At 47.1% G+C, this 13,991-nt stretch overlaps 7 protein-coding genes across 7 annotated transcripts; 4 read left to right on the top strand and 3 right to left on the bottom strand.

The window, feature by feature from the left end:
• Positions 1-368: 368 nt before the first annotated feature.
• Positions 369-1,109, bottom strand: TGAM01_v204069 (short-chain dehydrogenase; the record flags this gene model as incomplete). The annotated part of the gene is made up of 1 exon (XM_018800619.1): positions 369-1,109. The coding sequence occupies one exon, from the start codon at positions 1,107-1,109 to the stop codon at positions 369-371; it is 741 nt and encodes a 246-aa protein (XP_018666084.1).
• A 1,734-nt stretch (positions 1,110-2,843) lies between these two features.
• TGAM01_v204068 (hypothetical protein) lies at positions 2,844-3,755 on the top strand (the record flags this gene model as incomplete). The annotated part of the gene is made up of 1 exon (XM_018800618.1): positions 2,844-3,755. The coding sequence occupies one exon, from the start codon at positions 2,844-2,846 to the stop codon at positions 3,753-3,755; it is 912 nt and encodes a 303-aa protein (XP_018666083.1).
• A 317-nt stretch (positions 3,756-4,072) lies between these two features.
• TGAM01_v204067 (hypothetical protein) lies at positions 4,073-5,221 on the bottom strand (the record flags this gene model as incomplete). The annotated part of the gene is made up of 3 exons (XM_018800617.1): positions 4,073-4,656; positions 4,726-5,146; positions 5,201-5,221. The coding sequence occupies 3 exons, from the start codon at positions 5,219-5,221 to the stop codon at positions 4,073-4,075; spliced, it is 1,026 nt and encodes a 341-aa protein (XP_018666082.1).
• Positions 5,222-7,171: 1,950 nt separating this feature from the next.
• On the top strand, positions 7,172-8,071 carry TGAM01_v204066 (haloacetate dehalogenase; the record flags this gene model as incomplete). Its single annotated transcript, XM_018800616.1, has 1 exon — positions 7,172-8,071. One exon carries the CDS (start codon positions 7,172-7,174, stop codon positions 8,069-8,071), a length of 900 nt encoding a protein of 299 aa, XP_018666081.1.
• Positions 8,072-8,824: 753 nt separating this feature from the next.
• On the top strand, positions 8,825-9,928 carry TGAM01_v204065 (tartrate dehydrogenase; the record flags this gene model as incomplete). Its single annotated transcript, XM_018800615.1, has 1 exon — positions 8,825-9,928. One exon carries the CDS (start codon positions 8,825-8,827, stop codon positions 9,926-9,928), a length of 1,104 nt encoding a protein of 367 aa, XP_018666080.1.
• Positions 9,929-10,382: 454 nt separating this feature from the next.
• Positions 10,383-12,292, top strand: TGAM01_v204064 (hypothetical protein; the record flags this gene model as incomplete). The annotated part of the gene is made up of 6 exons (XM_024549340.1): positions 10,383-10,498; positions 10,585-11,343; positions 11,430-11,526; positions 11,587-11,828; positions 11,881-12,188; positions 12,240-12,292. 6 exons carry the CDS (start codon positions 10,383-10,385, stop codon positions 12,290-12,292), a joined length of 1,575 nt encoding a protein of 524 aa, XP_024405925.1.
• Positions 12,293-12,400: 108 nt separating this feature from the next.
• On the bottom strand, positions 12,401-13,583 carry TGAM01_v204063 (oxidoreductase family protein; the record flags this gene model as incomplete). The annotated part of the gene is made up of 2 exons (XM_018800613.1): positions 12,401-12,927; positions 12,986-13,583. The coding sequence occupies 2 exons, from the start codon at positions 13,581-13,583 to the stop codon at positions 12,401-12,403; spliced, it is 1,125 nt and encodes a 374-aa protein (XP_018666078.1).
• Positions 13,584-13,991: the final 408 nt, after the last annotated feature.

The following is a 13,991-nucleotide window of genomic DNA, read 5'->3' as shown; positions in this document are numbered from 1 at the left end:
CAAGAGATTTGCTCGGCAGTCCATGAGCCTCTGGGAGTCACAAGCCGCACCAAACGCTTCTTCTTTCTGTCTTCTGCAAGCACTACCAAACACGCCCACGGCAGTTCGCAAGTGCAGGGGTATTTCGCCTTGCTTGAGCGTGAATACCCCGTATTACCTGCATCAGCGCGTTTGAATCTGCGTCTGCTAAATGGGAATAAGCGCTGGAAACGTGGACATGTCCGAGGCTTTACATGATCGATTGCACTAACAACACGAAGTAGAAGACTTGTAGGTTGAACCAACAAATAGTCTATTTCTATCGAGCAACTGGATCTATATCTTATACGCCAAATCATGCCGCTAAATCCAAAATGAATATTCCTCAACTACACCATGATACCCCCGTTCACCAGCACCGTCTGGCCCACAACCCATGAACTGTCTCCGCTGGCCAGGAACTTGACCGTGTTGGCGATATCCTCCGGTTCGCCAAGCCTGTTAAAGGGGCTCCACGCCTTGATCGTGTTGACCAGGCCCTCAGGCTTGCCCTTGTAGAACAGCTCCGTGGCAGTTGGGCCAGGAGCCACGGCATTGACGATGATGCCCTTTGCAGCCAGGCCCTTGGCCATCACTCGAGTCATCTGCTCAATGGCTCCCTTTGTCGCTGCGTAGAGGAGATATTTGGGCGATACTGATGAATGATGGCAAACACCTGTAGAGATGAAAATGATGTGCGAGCCGGGCGGCATGTGAGGAACCGCCTTTTGAGCCAAAAAGTACGGGCCCTTGACGTTGAGATCGAAGCTCTTAGCAAAGTCGTCCTCGGTGGTGTCCTCGACGTCTCGCATCAGCATCAGGCCTGCATTCGCCACGACGGTGTCGATGCGGCCAAACTTGTCGACGGCGGCCTGGACGAGGCGGTCGATGTCGTCGATATTGGCGGCATCGGCCTGCACAGCAATGGCACGGTCTGCGCCAAAGGAGTCGACGAGGGCGTTGGCGGATGAGGCGTCGTTTCGGTAGTTGATGACGATGCGGGCGCCTTCTTGGTAGAGGCGCTGGGCGCAGGCTTTGCCGATGCCGCTGGAGGCGCCGGTGATGAGGATGACTTTGTCTTGAAGAGACATTATCTATATCTTAGTTTATATATGAATATCCAAGTGATTGTAAATGAAAGATGTGGTTGACAATGGTTGTTGGAGTGAGTATTGTTCTATTGTTGATGCTTTACTGTTGTTAATCAGACACTTTCAAAATCATAGTAGATACTGTCCATATATATATAGATATATATTATTAATTATTTACTCTACGTTGTAACAGATTTGCAGCTCCAGGGTTCATGATGCCATCACGGAGCAGCGAAAACGACATACGATTGAAGGTGCACCGGATTTGAAGCCGTTGAAGCAACTCCCGAGCTGTAAAATCGAGGGCTCGCGGCCCGTACTGCTGCATTCCCGGGACTAACGCATCGGCCGTAGAGGATCAAGGCGAGAGCCTGTAAATCCGATGGCGCTAATCATCTCGGCTTTCGCTTTCCTTGATTGACATTTCGAATGTTCCGCCATTACAACTATGAGGTTCCATTCCGAGATAAGAAAAAAGAGTTATAGCGTTTATCAGTCTGAGTTAGCCCACTATTGAGACAGAGGGTCGGTTTCATATAAGCTAGCACGTATAAGACATGATGGCATCATGGCATTCTACGATGACTGTAGACACATAAGAGAATGATACTGATTAAGCTGTTCTAAGTAGGATGCTTATGATAGTTTGCTTAAAACTTAAAAAAATTATTGGCTTCGATTCAGTTGTTAGAGGGCACAACCTGGTTGAAGTACATACCTCGAATTCAATGCTACGGTGCATTGACGAAGATTATAGTCTTGAACGGCCTCGGGAATTGTATTATTGTGGAGAAGTGAGCTTCTCGGAAAGAGAAAAGAATGCTGTGAAGCCCCGGCCGCCACGGATACAGATGCTCACATGTACACTTCATCCATGTACCAAAGCCCCAATCAACAAATGAGCTTTGGGGTGAACAAAAGAAAGAATGGTATGAATAGAGTCACGACGCATGAAGCTATGCTTGTTCTTTATCGAATACGTAACTCACGTATTGCCCAAATGCTTCAAGGGGTCGCGCGGGTAGGCACGCCGAGGCGGTTTTGTACATATTTAGCAGATACTTGTAACCGACACTTTTACATGCCTCATAATCCAATTGACGAGTAAGCTACGGGAAGGGTTAAGAATGCTGTGAACCGGAGCAGTATGCTGCACATGTATGCGTGTACACCCCGTAGAATAAGGTGCCTAGTGGTACTTTGGGACAGGTTAAAAATGCTGTGAAGGTGGCGAGGCCACATTCTGCGCTCTCTTGTAGGGAAATCTAAGCCGACGTTGCAAGATATGTCGCTGGTATATCTTCAGTGCCTACTAGTAGTGACAGATTTCCTGGATACATACCTGCTAGGTAGCATTCATCAGCTTAACTTTTTTTCCGCTGTTTTAGTATTGCTCACATACGTAGGTGCTCCACTTCAGCTGCAATCACTTAATCCTGCAGCTTCATCGAAAAACGCGGTATACTACATGTACTACTTTTATCTGTACAAAATAGTACCAATTACCAGAAATAAGTTGCTATAGAAAATAGAAGACATATTCTAAAGGTCATACAAATTCTTAAAGTAAGCGCTAATCATAATGATTACTTGTATTTGTTTATGGAGCTGCAATTGGATATATGTGGCGATGATAGCAACCAGAAAAGCCATAATCACATGCTCTCCCGCTTATTCACTCACTCCCCAAACGCGCATCTTACATCACAACAATTTCACGCAATCTTAATCATGGGCAGCTGGCAAGCATATCTCGGCTCGTGGATGGTCTGGTGGCGATTCAAGGCCTCGCTCCAATCCTCCAAGGCCCTTCGCCAGCGCATCGAAAATGATCGCCAGACCAAGAGCACGCGCCCGCCAGCGCATCTAGAAGCGCAGTTCATCATCGAGGAGCGCCATCTTGGCGGCTGTACTCTCTACGACGTAGCACCGAAATCCGAGATGCCAAACCAGGCTCGCATCTTGTATCTTCATGGCGGCTGCCTCTTATTCGAAGCCGACGCGGTGCACTGGCAGCTGGTGGGAATGCTTGCAGAGCGACTACAGGCCGTGGTGACAATGGCGATATTCCCGCTGGCGCCGGAACATACTCTGATGGAGATTTTTGATGCCGTGAGGCCGGTGTACGAAGACTTTGCTTTGCCGTCGCAAGAAAAGACGCCCTTTTTTGTTGTGGGCGATTCTACCGGCGCGAGCTTGGGCCTTTCTCTTACCCAAGAGGCTCTGAAAACAGGCCGCCCGGCAGCATCGCGGCTCGCGTTCATGTCTCCTTGTGTAGAGTTCACTTTTCTGAATCCAGAGGTGCGGGAAGCCGCCAAGACAGATCCATGGCTGGATATTCCCGGCTTTGAAGAAGCGGTGCGATATCTTTGCCCGGATGTATCGCCCGATGACCCGCGAGTGAGCCCGCTATATGGAGACGTCAGCAGGCTTCCGCCGACATTGATATTTGCTGGATCAACCGAAATGTTGACACCAGATGTCAGGAAGTTTGTGGCCAAGGTTGTAGAGCAGGGACGAGAGATTGAGTATGTGGAGGGAGAGGGCTTGATGCATGTGTGGCCATTGATTCAGTTTATACCAGAAGCTAGAGAAGCTGTGGATAAAATGGTAAGGTGGCTAGAATTAGGGAAAGGCGCATGATTTAATATTGTAGAGCTTGGGTAAGAGTTGTTTGAACTGTGGATGAGAGGGGATGAGATATGAGCACGGTACGTGTTGGAGGAACGGATTGAATATTTGTTCTTATTATGATTATATTTTATGGGAAGCTTTTTCATGACTTATTTTGTTACATCAATATGTAAGCTGCCTGAGTGCTTAACAATGGCATTCGCATTGGCATGGTTGGGCTCACCTACTAAGCCTACATATATAATAGTATAAACTCTGTTTTCTTCAGTAAACATCTGACGGATATGCTATCCCTCCCTTTCCCGCAGCCACTGTGTGCCCGCCATCTAGTTCTTACCGAGCAGCTCTAAATAGTGGCCCACAACTGACACCACTTGTTCCTCGAATCCCTTTGCCTTGAATCCAAAAACCTTTTCTGCCTTGGTACCATCTACCTGTGTCTTGTTCGTCACCAACTTCTCAACAGTCTCAAAGCTGAATATGCCTTCGGCAGCTGCTTGAGGGAAATGCTTCCTGATAATCTCGGCGGATTTTCGCCAGTCAAATTCCTCGAGATGGTGTGATCCGGCCAAAAAGTCCTGGTTGCCCTCCACTTTGGGATCCAGGGACAGGACATGAAGTTTAGCAACGTCATCGACGTGGACGGGAGGGCCTGCAATGGGGGTTGTTCGTGGTGTGCCGAGCAGCGGGCCCATTAGCATGCCGTTGGTTCCCCTGACGATCTCTTCGGCAGTTGTGACAGTCTCATCGCGTCCGAGGACGTAGAGAGGGAAGATGTGAATGAGGTCAAAAGGCGGGTTTCTCTCAGCGATAAATTCTTTCGCCTTGTTAAATGCTGCGGATTTGGATGCTCCGTAAGCGTCGAAAACATTGGTAAATGGACCATGAACTGTTGGGGTTCGTGTCTCCTCTGCTTGAATATTAGCAAAATGAACAATGAAGGCATTTGGGGATCATAAATCTCGGCTAGATAGCTCACCATTAATGTATTGACCTGAGCCAAACGTCTGTAGATTGACGATGGAAAGGATAGACCCAGTAATGACAACTCTCTTAATACCGGTGGTCTTCTCTGCCGACTCCAAGATGCCTACAGTTCCCTGAATAGCTGGCTGGATCAGGTAGCTTTCATAGTCAACTCCGGGAGGAGCGTTGCTCGCTAATGGAGAAGCAACGTGCACAATGTATTCGACGCCCTTGACAGCTTCGTCATAAGCTCCAGGAACTGTGATATCTGGTACAATTACGCTGGTCAACTCTGAAGCGTAAGGGGCAACAGGCTTGAGTTTTGATATTTTGTCAAAGCCGGCTTGGTTTCGCACAGCAGCCCGGACTTTGTAGCCTGCTTCAAGGAGGAGAGTGAGGACTCGGAAGCCAATCATGCCAGTGCCTCCGGTAAGCTATAACATGTTAGTGATGAAGCTTTGATAAAAAATGGAATGCAAAACACTGACTAATACGAGTTCGCCCGCCATGGTGACTGTTGTGAACTGAGTTATGAACTTGTTATAATATGAATGATGAAAAGTGAATGTTGAAGAAAGGATACTGGTGTATATAAATGTTTATGATGACGTCAAAGAATATTAGCTATAAGTTTTATTATTGGAGCTGAAACTGGTATAGATGATGATAAAACTCTATTTATATGTAAATATAGTTGAAAGATTCATCTCAAAGCCAGTCGAGGCTAAAGAAACGCCATAGCACTCGGAGCCTCGGACACAACGGCGCTCGGTTAAATCAATCCTATGCTTCACTTCTTCAGTTTTAGTCTCATCTCATGTTGTGTCTTGGAGTCAAAAATAAAGATTTGTAATAAAATGAATCCCATTCACGCACGCCATGGTATCTATCGCTGTGTCTAAGCCCAAAGTCCGTTTCGCCCGCCTATGGAATTATAAGTAGGTGACCCACGAAGGATCCAGCTGCTTTCCGAATGCGTATAAAGGTCTGCAGATGGTGTTGTAGATGGCGCACTATCATTGGCGGGAAAGATCAATTTCCCGCACAATGCCGAAAAAGTCCACCAACACTGAACCACATTAATGGAGAGTGCCTCGGTCTGAGAGAATGATTAGTAATGATATTTCCGATGTCTTCAACGCCCTTTGCTTCTCAAATTAATAATAATACCACAGATACTATTGCAAGACTTTGGCTGATTAATGCTCTTTAAGAGATGTGTTGATGCAATCTTTGGATATAGATTGTTCGACCGATTCCAATTGTTGAAATCGCATCTGTCTCCACTGCGCCAAAAGCCAACGCAGAGGTGGTGGTAACCGGAGTTAACATGGAAGTTAAGACAGAGACTCTCTAGGCCTCTTACAAGATTAGCAACGGTTTTGCTTATCGTATTGTTATAGACCAATATTGCCTGTTTCTTGGGCAGCTGCTTGTAATCTTGCTGCCGGCGACATGAAAGAGTTAAGACGTCATTGTGCTATACAGGGCACTTTAACCATCTTCTTTAACTTACCGACTGGCACTTACTAACATCTGACCGAATACAAAGAGGGCTATATCGTATGCAAGTTCGGAGCACCTTTTGCCTTTTTCGTAGTTCTCAATGATTGTGGATCATTTCGGGCTGTTTAAGGCGGGTCTATTAGACTGCAATTTTGGGCAACACGGCAATACTTGGGAACTAGTGAAACTCGAGCACAAGCTCGCCGATGCTTTTTATAGATGCCTATGTAGATTCCGATGCATTACTCTTATAACTTAACAACAATGGCAAAGCTAACATGTTGCTCGGAAACACTTTTATACGACGAGTAAGCAAGAGACAAATAATAAGACAATTAAAGAACGATTCCTTTTTTGGCTGAACGCTTTCAATTATGACATAAGCTTCCCTGTGGTAATAATGTTGAGAAAACGATAAACGCATCGCAACCTTAGGGGCCGCGAGGATCAATTTCTATTAAGTCAGAGTAAGTATAAATAAAGAATTTCGCGTCCAATAAATGCTAAAATGAATAAATCTTAATCAAGTTTCAAGTAAAAGATCGGATTAGCCCTCTTTATGACTTTATACGGTGAAATTTATATTATTGGGCATTCATTCTTCTTGGTGAGATTGCCAACAGCGAGATGGTCTTACCTTCAGCCGCAAATTCATATGATAATATTTACTCTTTAAGAATGAAAAAAGAACAAGGAAATAAATTTCGGCGTAAATGTTTGCGACACAGGCGCTTTTAAGAGTACATTCAGCCGATGAAAAGTGAAGTTTCTGAGACGCTTAATAATTCTACCGATGCTAAACCGCAGTATCGTCAAAACGTTTACACCTGAGCTATGTAAGCCAACTATCGGCAAGCTTAGATGGCTACATTTAAGGTTTAACGCTGACGTAGATTTTCAATGTTTGCGCAAATGATTTTCTAATTCATTGAACATTCATGCACTTGGCCGCAATGTTTGACGGATTCGATATATTCACCATAACAACGCAGGTTGAGCCACATGTCTCAATCTTCGGCATTCGAAGCGGCGATGCCTCGTCAGCGAAGCGCCCGCCTTTACTGCTTCTTCACGGCTTTCCCCAGAGCCACCATATATGGCACGAGGTTGCAATGCAACTAAGAGACACATACAACATTGTCATCATCGACTTGCGGGGATATGGAAGCTCATCGAAACCGGAAGATGTGTCGCAGTATGCAAAGAGTTTCATGGCTCGGGATTGCATAAAAGTGATGGACGAGCTTGGCATCACTGGCTCATTCTTTATCTGCGCTCATGACCGCGGCGCGAGAGTAGCGCATAAACTGTGCGTCGACTACCCAGACCGCGTTCGCAAAGCCATATTCCTCGATATATGTCCTACTCTAGAGATGTATACGGTGAGAAATCCGAACTTTGCGAAGATGTACTGGCACTGGTACTTTCTGATTCAACCATCGCCGCTGCCTGAGACGCTCATATCTGCAAGTCCTCGGCAATTTGCGGAATTGTTTATGGGAGGACGGCAAGCAAGCGGTCTTGCAATATTCGATAAGGAGAGTCTAGAACATTATGTCTCTCATCTCGGAGATCCAGAAACGATACATTCGATGTGTCAAGACTATCGAGCGAGCGCTACATTGGACCTTGACGAGGCACGAGAGGATATCAAGCTGGGGAGGTTGATGAAAAATCCCTTGCGAGTCTTATGGGCTAGGCATGGAGTTATCGGAAAGCATTTTCATGCGGTCAAGGATTGGAAGGCTGTCAGCGATGCTGAGGTTGATGGACATGATGTTGATTCTGGGCACTATCTTCCGGAAAATGTGCCAGATGAGGTTGTGGCCAATATTCTAGAGTTTTTGCAGTGAATCATCTATAACTGGATGCGTATAGACGATTTTACAAATTCGAATCAGTCTTTGTTACAGGTGCGATTCTATGATGATGCAGTGAGAACGTCTGTGTAATGAAGCGCGGTTCCGAAGGTCCCAATGAGCTAGGGACACACAAGGACATGAAGAATGAGGCACACAGTATTAGCTCAACGGATAGAACGTATCCATAGTATGGATTACAAGGCATTTTGATGCATATAGCAGTTTAAACCCTGTGAACCATTCTCATTACTATTAGTATAATAGAATTGTGCATTTTTGATCTTGCAATGTTTCATTTGGAAGACGTCTCAGTAAGTAGATGCCCGACCTAGAAAATTACCCGAATAGGAAGATTGTCTCGGGTGAGCTTTTAAGCTACGTCATTTGGTATTGAGTATTTCCATCGTGTAGAAAGTAACATTGATCAACTTGGTAGAAAATTCAGCCTCTACTTTCATATAGACAGATCTTACATCTAACACCCGCGGCTGGGCTATTTATATGCGCTCTTGGCGGTGCTTGAGGCATTCTCCAGAGTACACAGTGGTGTGTGTATTATACCCCGCCAATCGCCGGCTGCTCGTGTATGCGAAACATGCGGCTTAAAGAACAAGCGTACATGTGCGTATGTTGATCATTTGCTACGCACTTTAATTATCTCGCTTTCATCATTTCATCATATATGTGTTTCGAACTGTCCGACCTATTCTTTGGAGCATCTCTCACTACCATAACCAAGCGAACATGGCACCCAAGCTTCTCAAGATCGCGGTCATCCCAGGCGATGGCATCGGCAAGGAAGTGATGCCAGCAGGCGTGGCATGCTTGGAGGTTCTCTCCAAGATCTACAACATTCCGATTCAGTTTGAGTGGTTTGACTTTGCGAGCTGTGATTACTACCAGAAGCATGGCGACATGATGCCTCCCGACTGGAAGGAAAAGCTGCTTCAATTCGACGCCATCTACTTTGGCGCCGTGGGCATGCCCGATATCGTCCCAGACGACGTATCACTGTGGGGGAGCCTGATTAAGTTCCGTCGCGAATTTGATCAGTACATCAACCTTCGTCCATGCCGCCTGATGCCGGGAGTGCCATGCCCTTTGGCTAACCGCAAGCCGGGCGACATTGACTTTTGGATCGTGCGGGAGAACACCGAGGGAGAGTACAGCAGCATTGGAGGAAAGATGTTTGAGGGAACGGACCGCGAGGTTGTCATTCAAGAGACGGTGATGACGAGAACGGGAGTGGATCGCGTGCTTCGATATGCTTTTGATCTTGCCCAAAGTCGGCCGCGCAAGAAGTTGACCAGCGCGACAAAGAGCAATGGAATCAGCATCACAATGCCTTACTGGGATTCGAGGGTACAAGAGATGGCTACCAAATATCCCGACGTTAGCGTCGACAAGTATCACATCGACATCTTGACGGCACATTTTGTACAGCGGCCTAACATCTTTGACGTTGTAGTCGGCAGCAATCTGTTTGGCGACATTCTATCTGATCTGGGCCCAGCTTGCACAGGAACCATCGGAATTGCCCCATCGGCAAACATCAACCCCGAGGGCAAATTCCCGAGTCTCTTTGAGCCCGTTCACGGCAGCGCTCCGGACATTGCTGGCAAGGGCATTGCAAATCCGGTGGGCATGATCTGGGCCGGCCAGATGCTGCTGCAGCATTTTGGACATAAAGAGGCTGCTGATGAGCTGCTTCGGGCGATTGAGACTGTCATGGCTCGCGCTGAAGTCAATGTGCTTACGCCGGATGTTGGCGGTAAAGGAACGACGGGTGGATTTGGAGATGCGATTCTGAATGAGATTCTGGGGAGGGCAGACGCATCAAAAGCATAGATGTAAGGGATGTTTGCAGGTTGGGCGTGCTGCTGGATTGTGTGCGACTTACACGTTGCTAACAGTCCCTAGGCTTTAACTCGGAGTGACACTTGGTTCCAGTTCCTTGATAATTTTACATGTCCAACATTATGAGTATACTTGTGATACAAGACTGGGATCAATGATAGGCCACAAGCTTATGAGAATAGTACGAGAGCAATAAAAAATTAGACATCTCATCCTTCTCTCGTTTTCTTCCCATCGTCAACACCGTGATGTAAGCAACGTGCAACTAAGCCACAGTAACACGACCCTGTAAGAGCCGCGGAAGCCAATTTGTCAGCCTCGTTGAAGAGCTGGTTCCGCACTTTCTGCGGCAATATCATCCCCATGTGTCCGCAATATGCCGCAGACCGATTAATCAACCACAGGCCCATCCAATTATCGCCCATCCAGCGCGTCGCTGTCCATCATGAGCCGCCGGTACGAAACTCTGGCGACTACTCCAGCGCCCTTTGCGTGCCTGGCTTGCCGGGATTCTAAGCGCCGATGCGACCGCTCCATTCCGCAGTGCAAAGGCTGCATCCAGTGAGCCTTTCCCTAACCCCCTTGCATTGCAGTGTCCACAGGCCACTATAGAGGACTGGTGTTAATCAGTGACGTTGCCCTGCTAGAAAGCGAATTGTGTGCGACTATCCGTACCGCCGGAAGAAGCGAGAGCGAAAGCGACCAGCCAACAATACTGCTGTCTCTCCAATTTCAGGTCTCCTCACAGACCACTCTCCAGGCTCCGGCTCAGCGGAATACTCCCAGGCAAGCCCGGGTTATTATGATCTCGCGCCTTTGCACCCAACAGGTGCCAATTTCCTCACTGAGCGGTTCCTGGACCCTGAGGGCTTCCGCAGCGCCCAGCTGAAAGTGCCCGAGTTGGACGTGGATTACTTAATTACCAAGGATGTATCCGACTTTGTTGGCGATGTTGCAAACATCAAGGCCGTATCAGACAAGTTCTTTAATTCTGTCCACGAATGGATGCCGATTGTATCCAAGATCCAGTTTCTGGCCAACTTGGTCAGTTCGTTGACTCATAAACGCGCTGAACTCTTTTTCCTCATTCTCGCTATGAAATTGGTTTGCGAGCCAGGTTCAAGTTTAAGAACGCCGCTTTATCAAGTAACAAAACGTTTGCAGCATCAGATTGGAAACTCCGGGGTTTTGTCTCTCCGGGTCGTTCAGGCGTCTGTCTTGATTATTATTTACGAGCTGGGCAACGGCATATATCCATCGGCCTACCTTTCCATTGCCAGTGCTGCTCGATATGCGAGTGCGGCTGACCTCGATAAGTCAATCTTGTATCGCGAAATCAGCGGTGTTTCGTGGCCAGAATTGGAGGAACGTCGTCGAACTTGGTGGTCACTGCTTGTTCTGGACAGGTGCGTGTTATACCTACCTATGATTCCCATAGAGAGATCCATCTGCTATGCAAAGATACAAAGAGTCAGACTAAACGGCGTTTTAGATACTTGAACTTGTCCGATCCGAGTCGCCACCTGGTGACTCCTGACCCACACATAGAGAATTGGCTCCCAGTTGATGATGCAGCATTTAATGATGGAGTAAGTAGCTTCGTGCGAAGAGCTAATTATAGTCATTTGTTTTTAACATGCTTTTCCTAGACATCCCGACCTGAAGATGCATTTACTTTGGCTTCAGCTAATGCTCTCACTTTGGGCCGATTTGCTCGCTTTGCGCAAGCTGCCCATTTACTCGGCCAAGTTTTACACCATGTTGCTGTAAAGTCACCAGAGAGCGAGACTGCACAGTTGAGACGGACTATTTTCTCCTTGGTTAATGTTTCCAGCTTAGAAGCAGAGTTCAGGCGGCTGGAATTCTGCTCACAATCAGCTGTGTGCTATTGGTAAGTGTGATCCAAAATTTACGCGACTCTTGCAAGTACTGACACTTGGTAGCGGAATACTCTTGCTAGACTGCTCTCAGCGTGAGAGAGAGTTGAACTGTCCCATCATATCTCTCGACCACTTGTCCGTGGAAAGCAGCCTGATTTCGCAGACCGTTTTGCAGATATCCTTGTACATTGCAGAACTGACCGAACAGGAGATACATGCTCGCTCGTCTCCTTTCCTCCTGCATATGATGTATAGGGTGGCCATGCTCTACTTGAAGGCTTCTAGGGCTACTCCTAGCGAGTCTCTTACTGATAAACTGCATCTTGTCAAGCAAGGGCTTGAGATCCTCGGGCGTCGATATCATGCTGCTCGTAAGTGTCTGTGCCCATCTTTTCTTTGTAATATGCTAACCAAGTACATAGACTCGTATATCTCTCTACTATCCCGGCAAGAAATAATGCAAGCAATGCAGTAAACTTGAGTAATAAGGCCTTTGGATTTTGCACAATAGTTTTTCCCACGGTTAGCGAAGCGTTGTTCATTGAAAACAGTATGTAATAAGCGTCTTTGACTATACTATTCTCTACATATAACCTGCGTCTTTTGCAATTCTATCCAATAGTTTATGGAGCTTCACAGCTTTCTCAAAATCCGAATAGCAATCCTTATTGAGCGCATAGGCTTCAAACAGTCTTGCAGTGTTGACCCCAGGCGGAGCGATGTGCTTGATATGACTCGGCTCATCCTGCTCCCAATCAATTGTTCGGGTTTCGCCATCTTTCGTGACAAGTCGCAAAGTTCTTGGATTGGAGCCAACTTGAAATCCTCTACCACTGGTCGTGAGCTCCAATTCTCCTTCTGAGCCAGTAATGAGCCATCGCAAACTGTGTCCGTCAATCGGCTGCGGCGGCGTACGCGTACTAATGCTGACCATTGCACCGCTTTCCAGCGCGCCTTGAACGAATATGTGGTCAGGGGCCGTTCTGCGTTTTTCTGGATTGACTACTTCGCCAGTCTTGCCGCTGACTAGTTTTACCACTGGGTTCTGGACAGCGAACGTGGACTTGAGGCTCGTAAGGTCTCCGAGTACAAAAGTAAAACCGCTCAGAACTGTTCACCGGTGCAAGTAAGCATAAGCATAAATAGAAAATGCAAGGAACAGACTTACAATGAGCAAAGAAGATGTGAAATTCGTTCCCACCACTTTCAAAATCCAAATAATACTCAGCTTCGGCAGTCCAAATATCTATCGGTCCAAGAGGAGAAGAAATTTGGACATCAGAACTGGTGACTCTTCCAATTGCTCCGCTCTCAACCAGTTGCTTGACCTTTGCGAGCCAGGGATCCGCACGAAATTGAGTACCAACTGCTGTCTTCAAGTTGCCTTCTTTTGCCAACTGCAGCATCTCTTCTGCCTCTGCTGTACTAGCCCCCAGAGGCCATTCAACAAAGACCTGCTTCTTGGCTAACAAGGCCGGCTTGGCTGCAAGTAGGTGCTTTCCAACCTCAATTGACACATCAACGAGCTCGACATTGGGGTCATTAGCTAGGTCTTCAGCACTGCCATAGGCCTTGACAGAGGCAGGCAGCTTGTGAAATTCGATTGACCGGCGGGCTGATTCAACAGACGAGTTGCATACCGCTACGATCTCATAATGGGGAGAAGGACGGAGTGAGGCTAAGTGTGCTGATACGCCCCATTTGCCTTGGCCTAAACCGGCGGGCTCAGAGCTGAGACCAATGAGGCCAACACGAATGGGAGACATTTTGTATAATATGAGGGTAGAAGATGAAGACTAAGAGCACGGATGGAAAGAAGGGATGGAAGAGTTAACGGCGTCAGAAGCCTTCTAATTTATATCTGATTCACAGCTCTATCGGAGTTCTTTATTATAGTGACAAGTCCGCGGAAACTGCAACGAAGTATATTTAAAACAATCGTGCCGGAGTTACTAATTATCCTATACAGATAGACAATTTACAAAGGCCGTCGCGATATCGTATGTGGAGTAATCGCACTTACAAAACCACCAATACCGTGGCTTGGAGCCCCGAGACCCGCTTCAACTCCGCTGAATCTGAGATTGCCGGCTCATCGGAACTCCGTCTGCTAGCATGCTAGGCTCCACTTGAATTCCGTATATTGTCATTGACGACTCATATTATTGCGTTTA

This window comes from Trichoderma gamsii (genome assembly GCF_001481775.2).
Source record: "Trichoderma gamsii strain T6085 chromosome Unknown Scaffold_11.2, whole genome shotgun sequence".
Lineage (NCBI taxonomy): Eukaryota > Fungi > Ascomycota > Sordariomycetes > Hypocreales > Hypocreaceae > Trichoderma > Trichoderma gamsii.
This window is presented reverse-complemented; position numbering and strand designations above follow the sequence as displayed.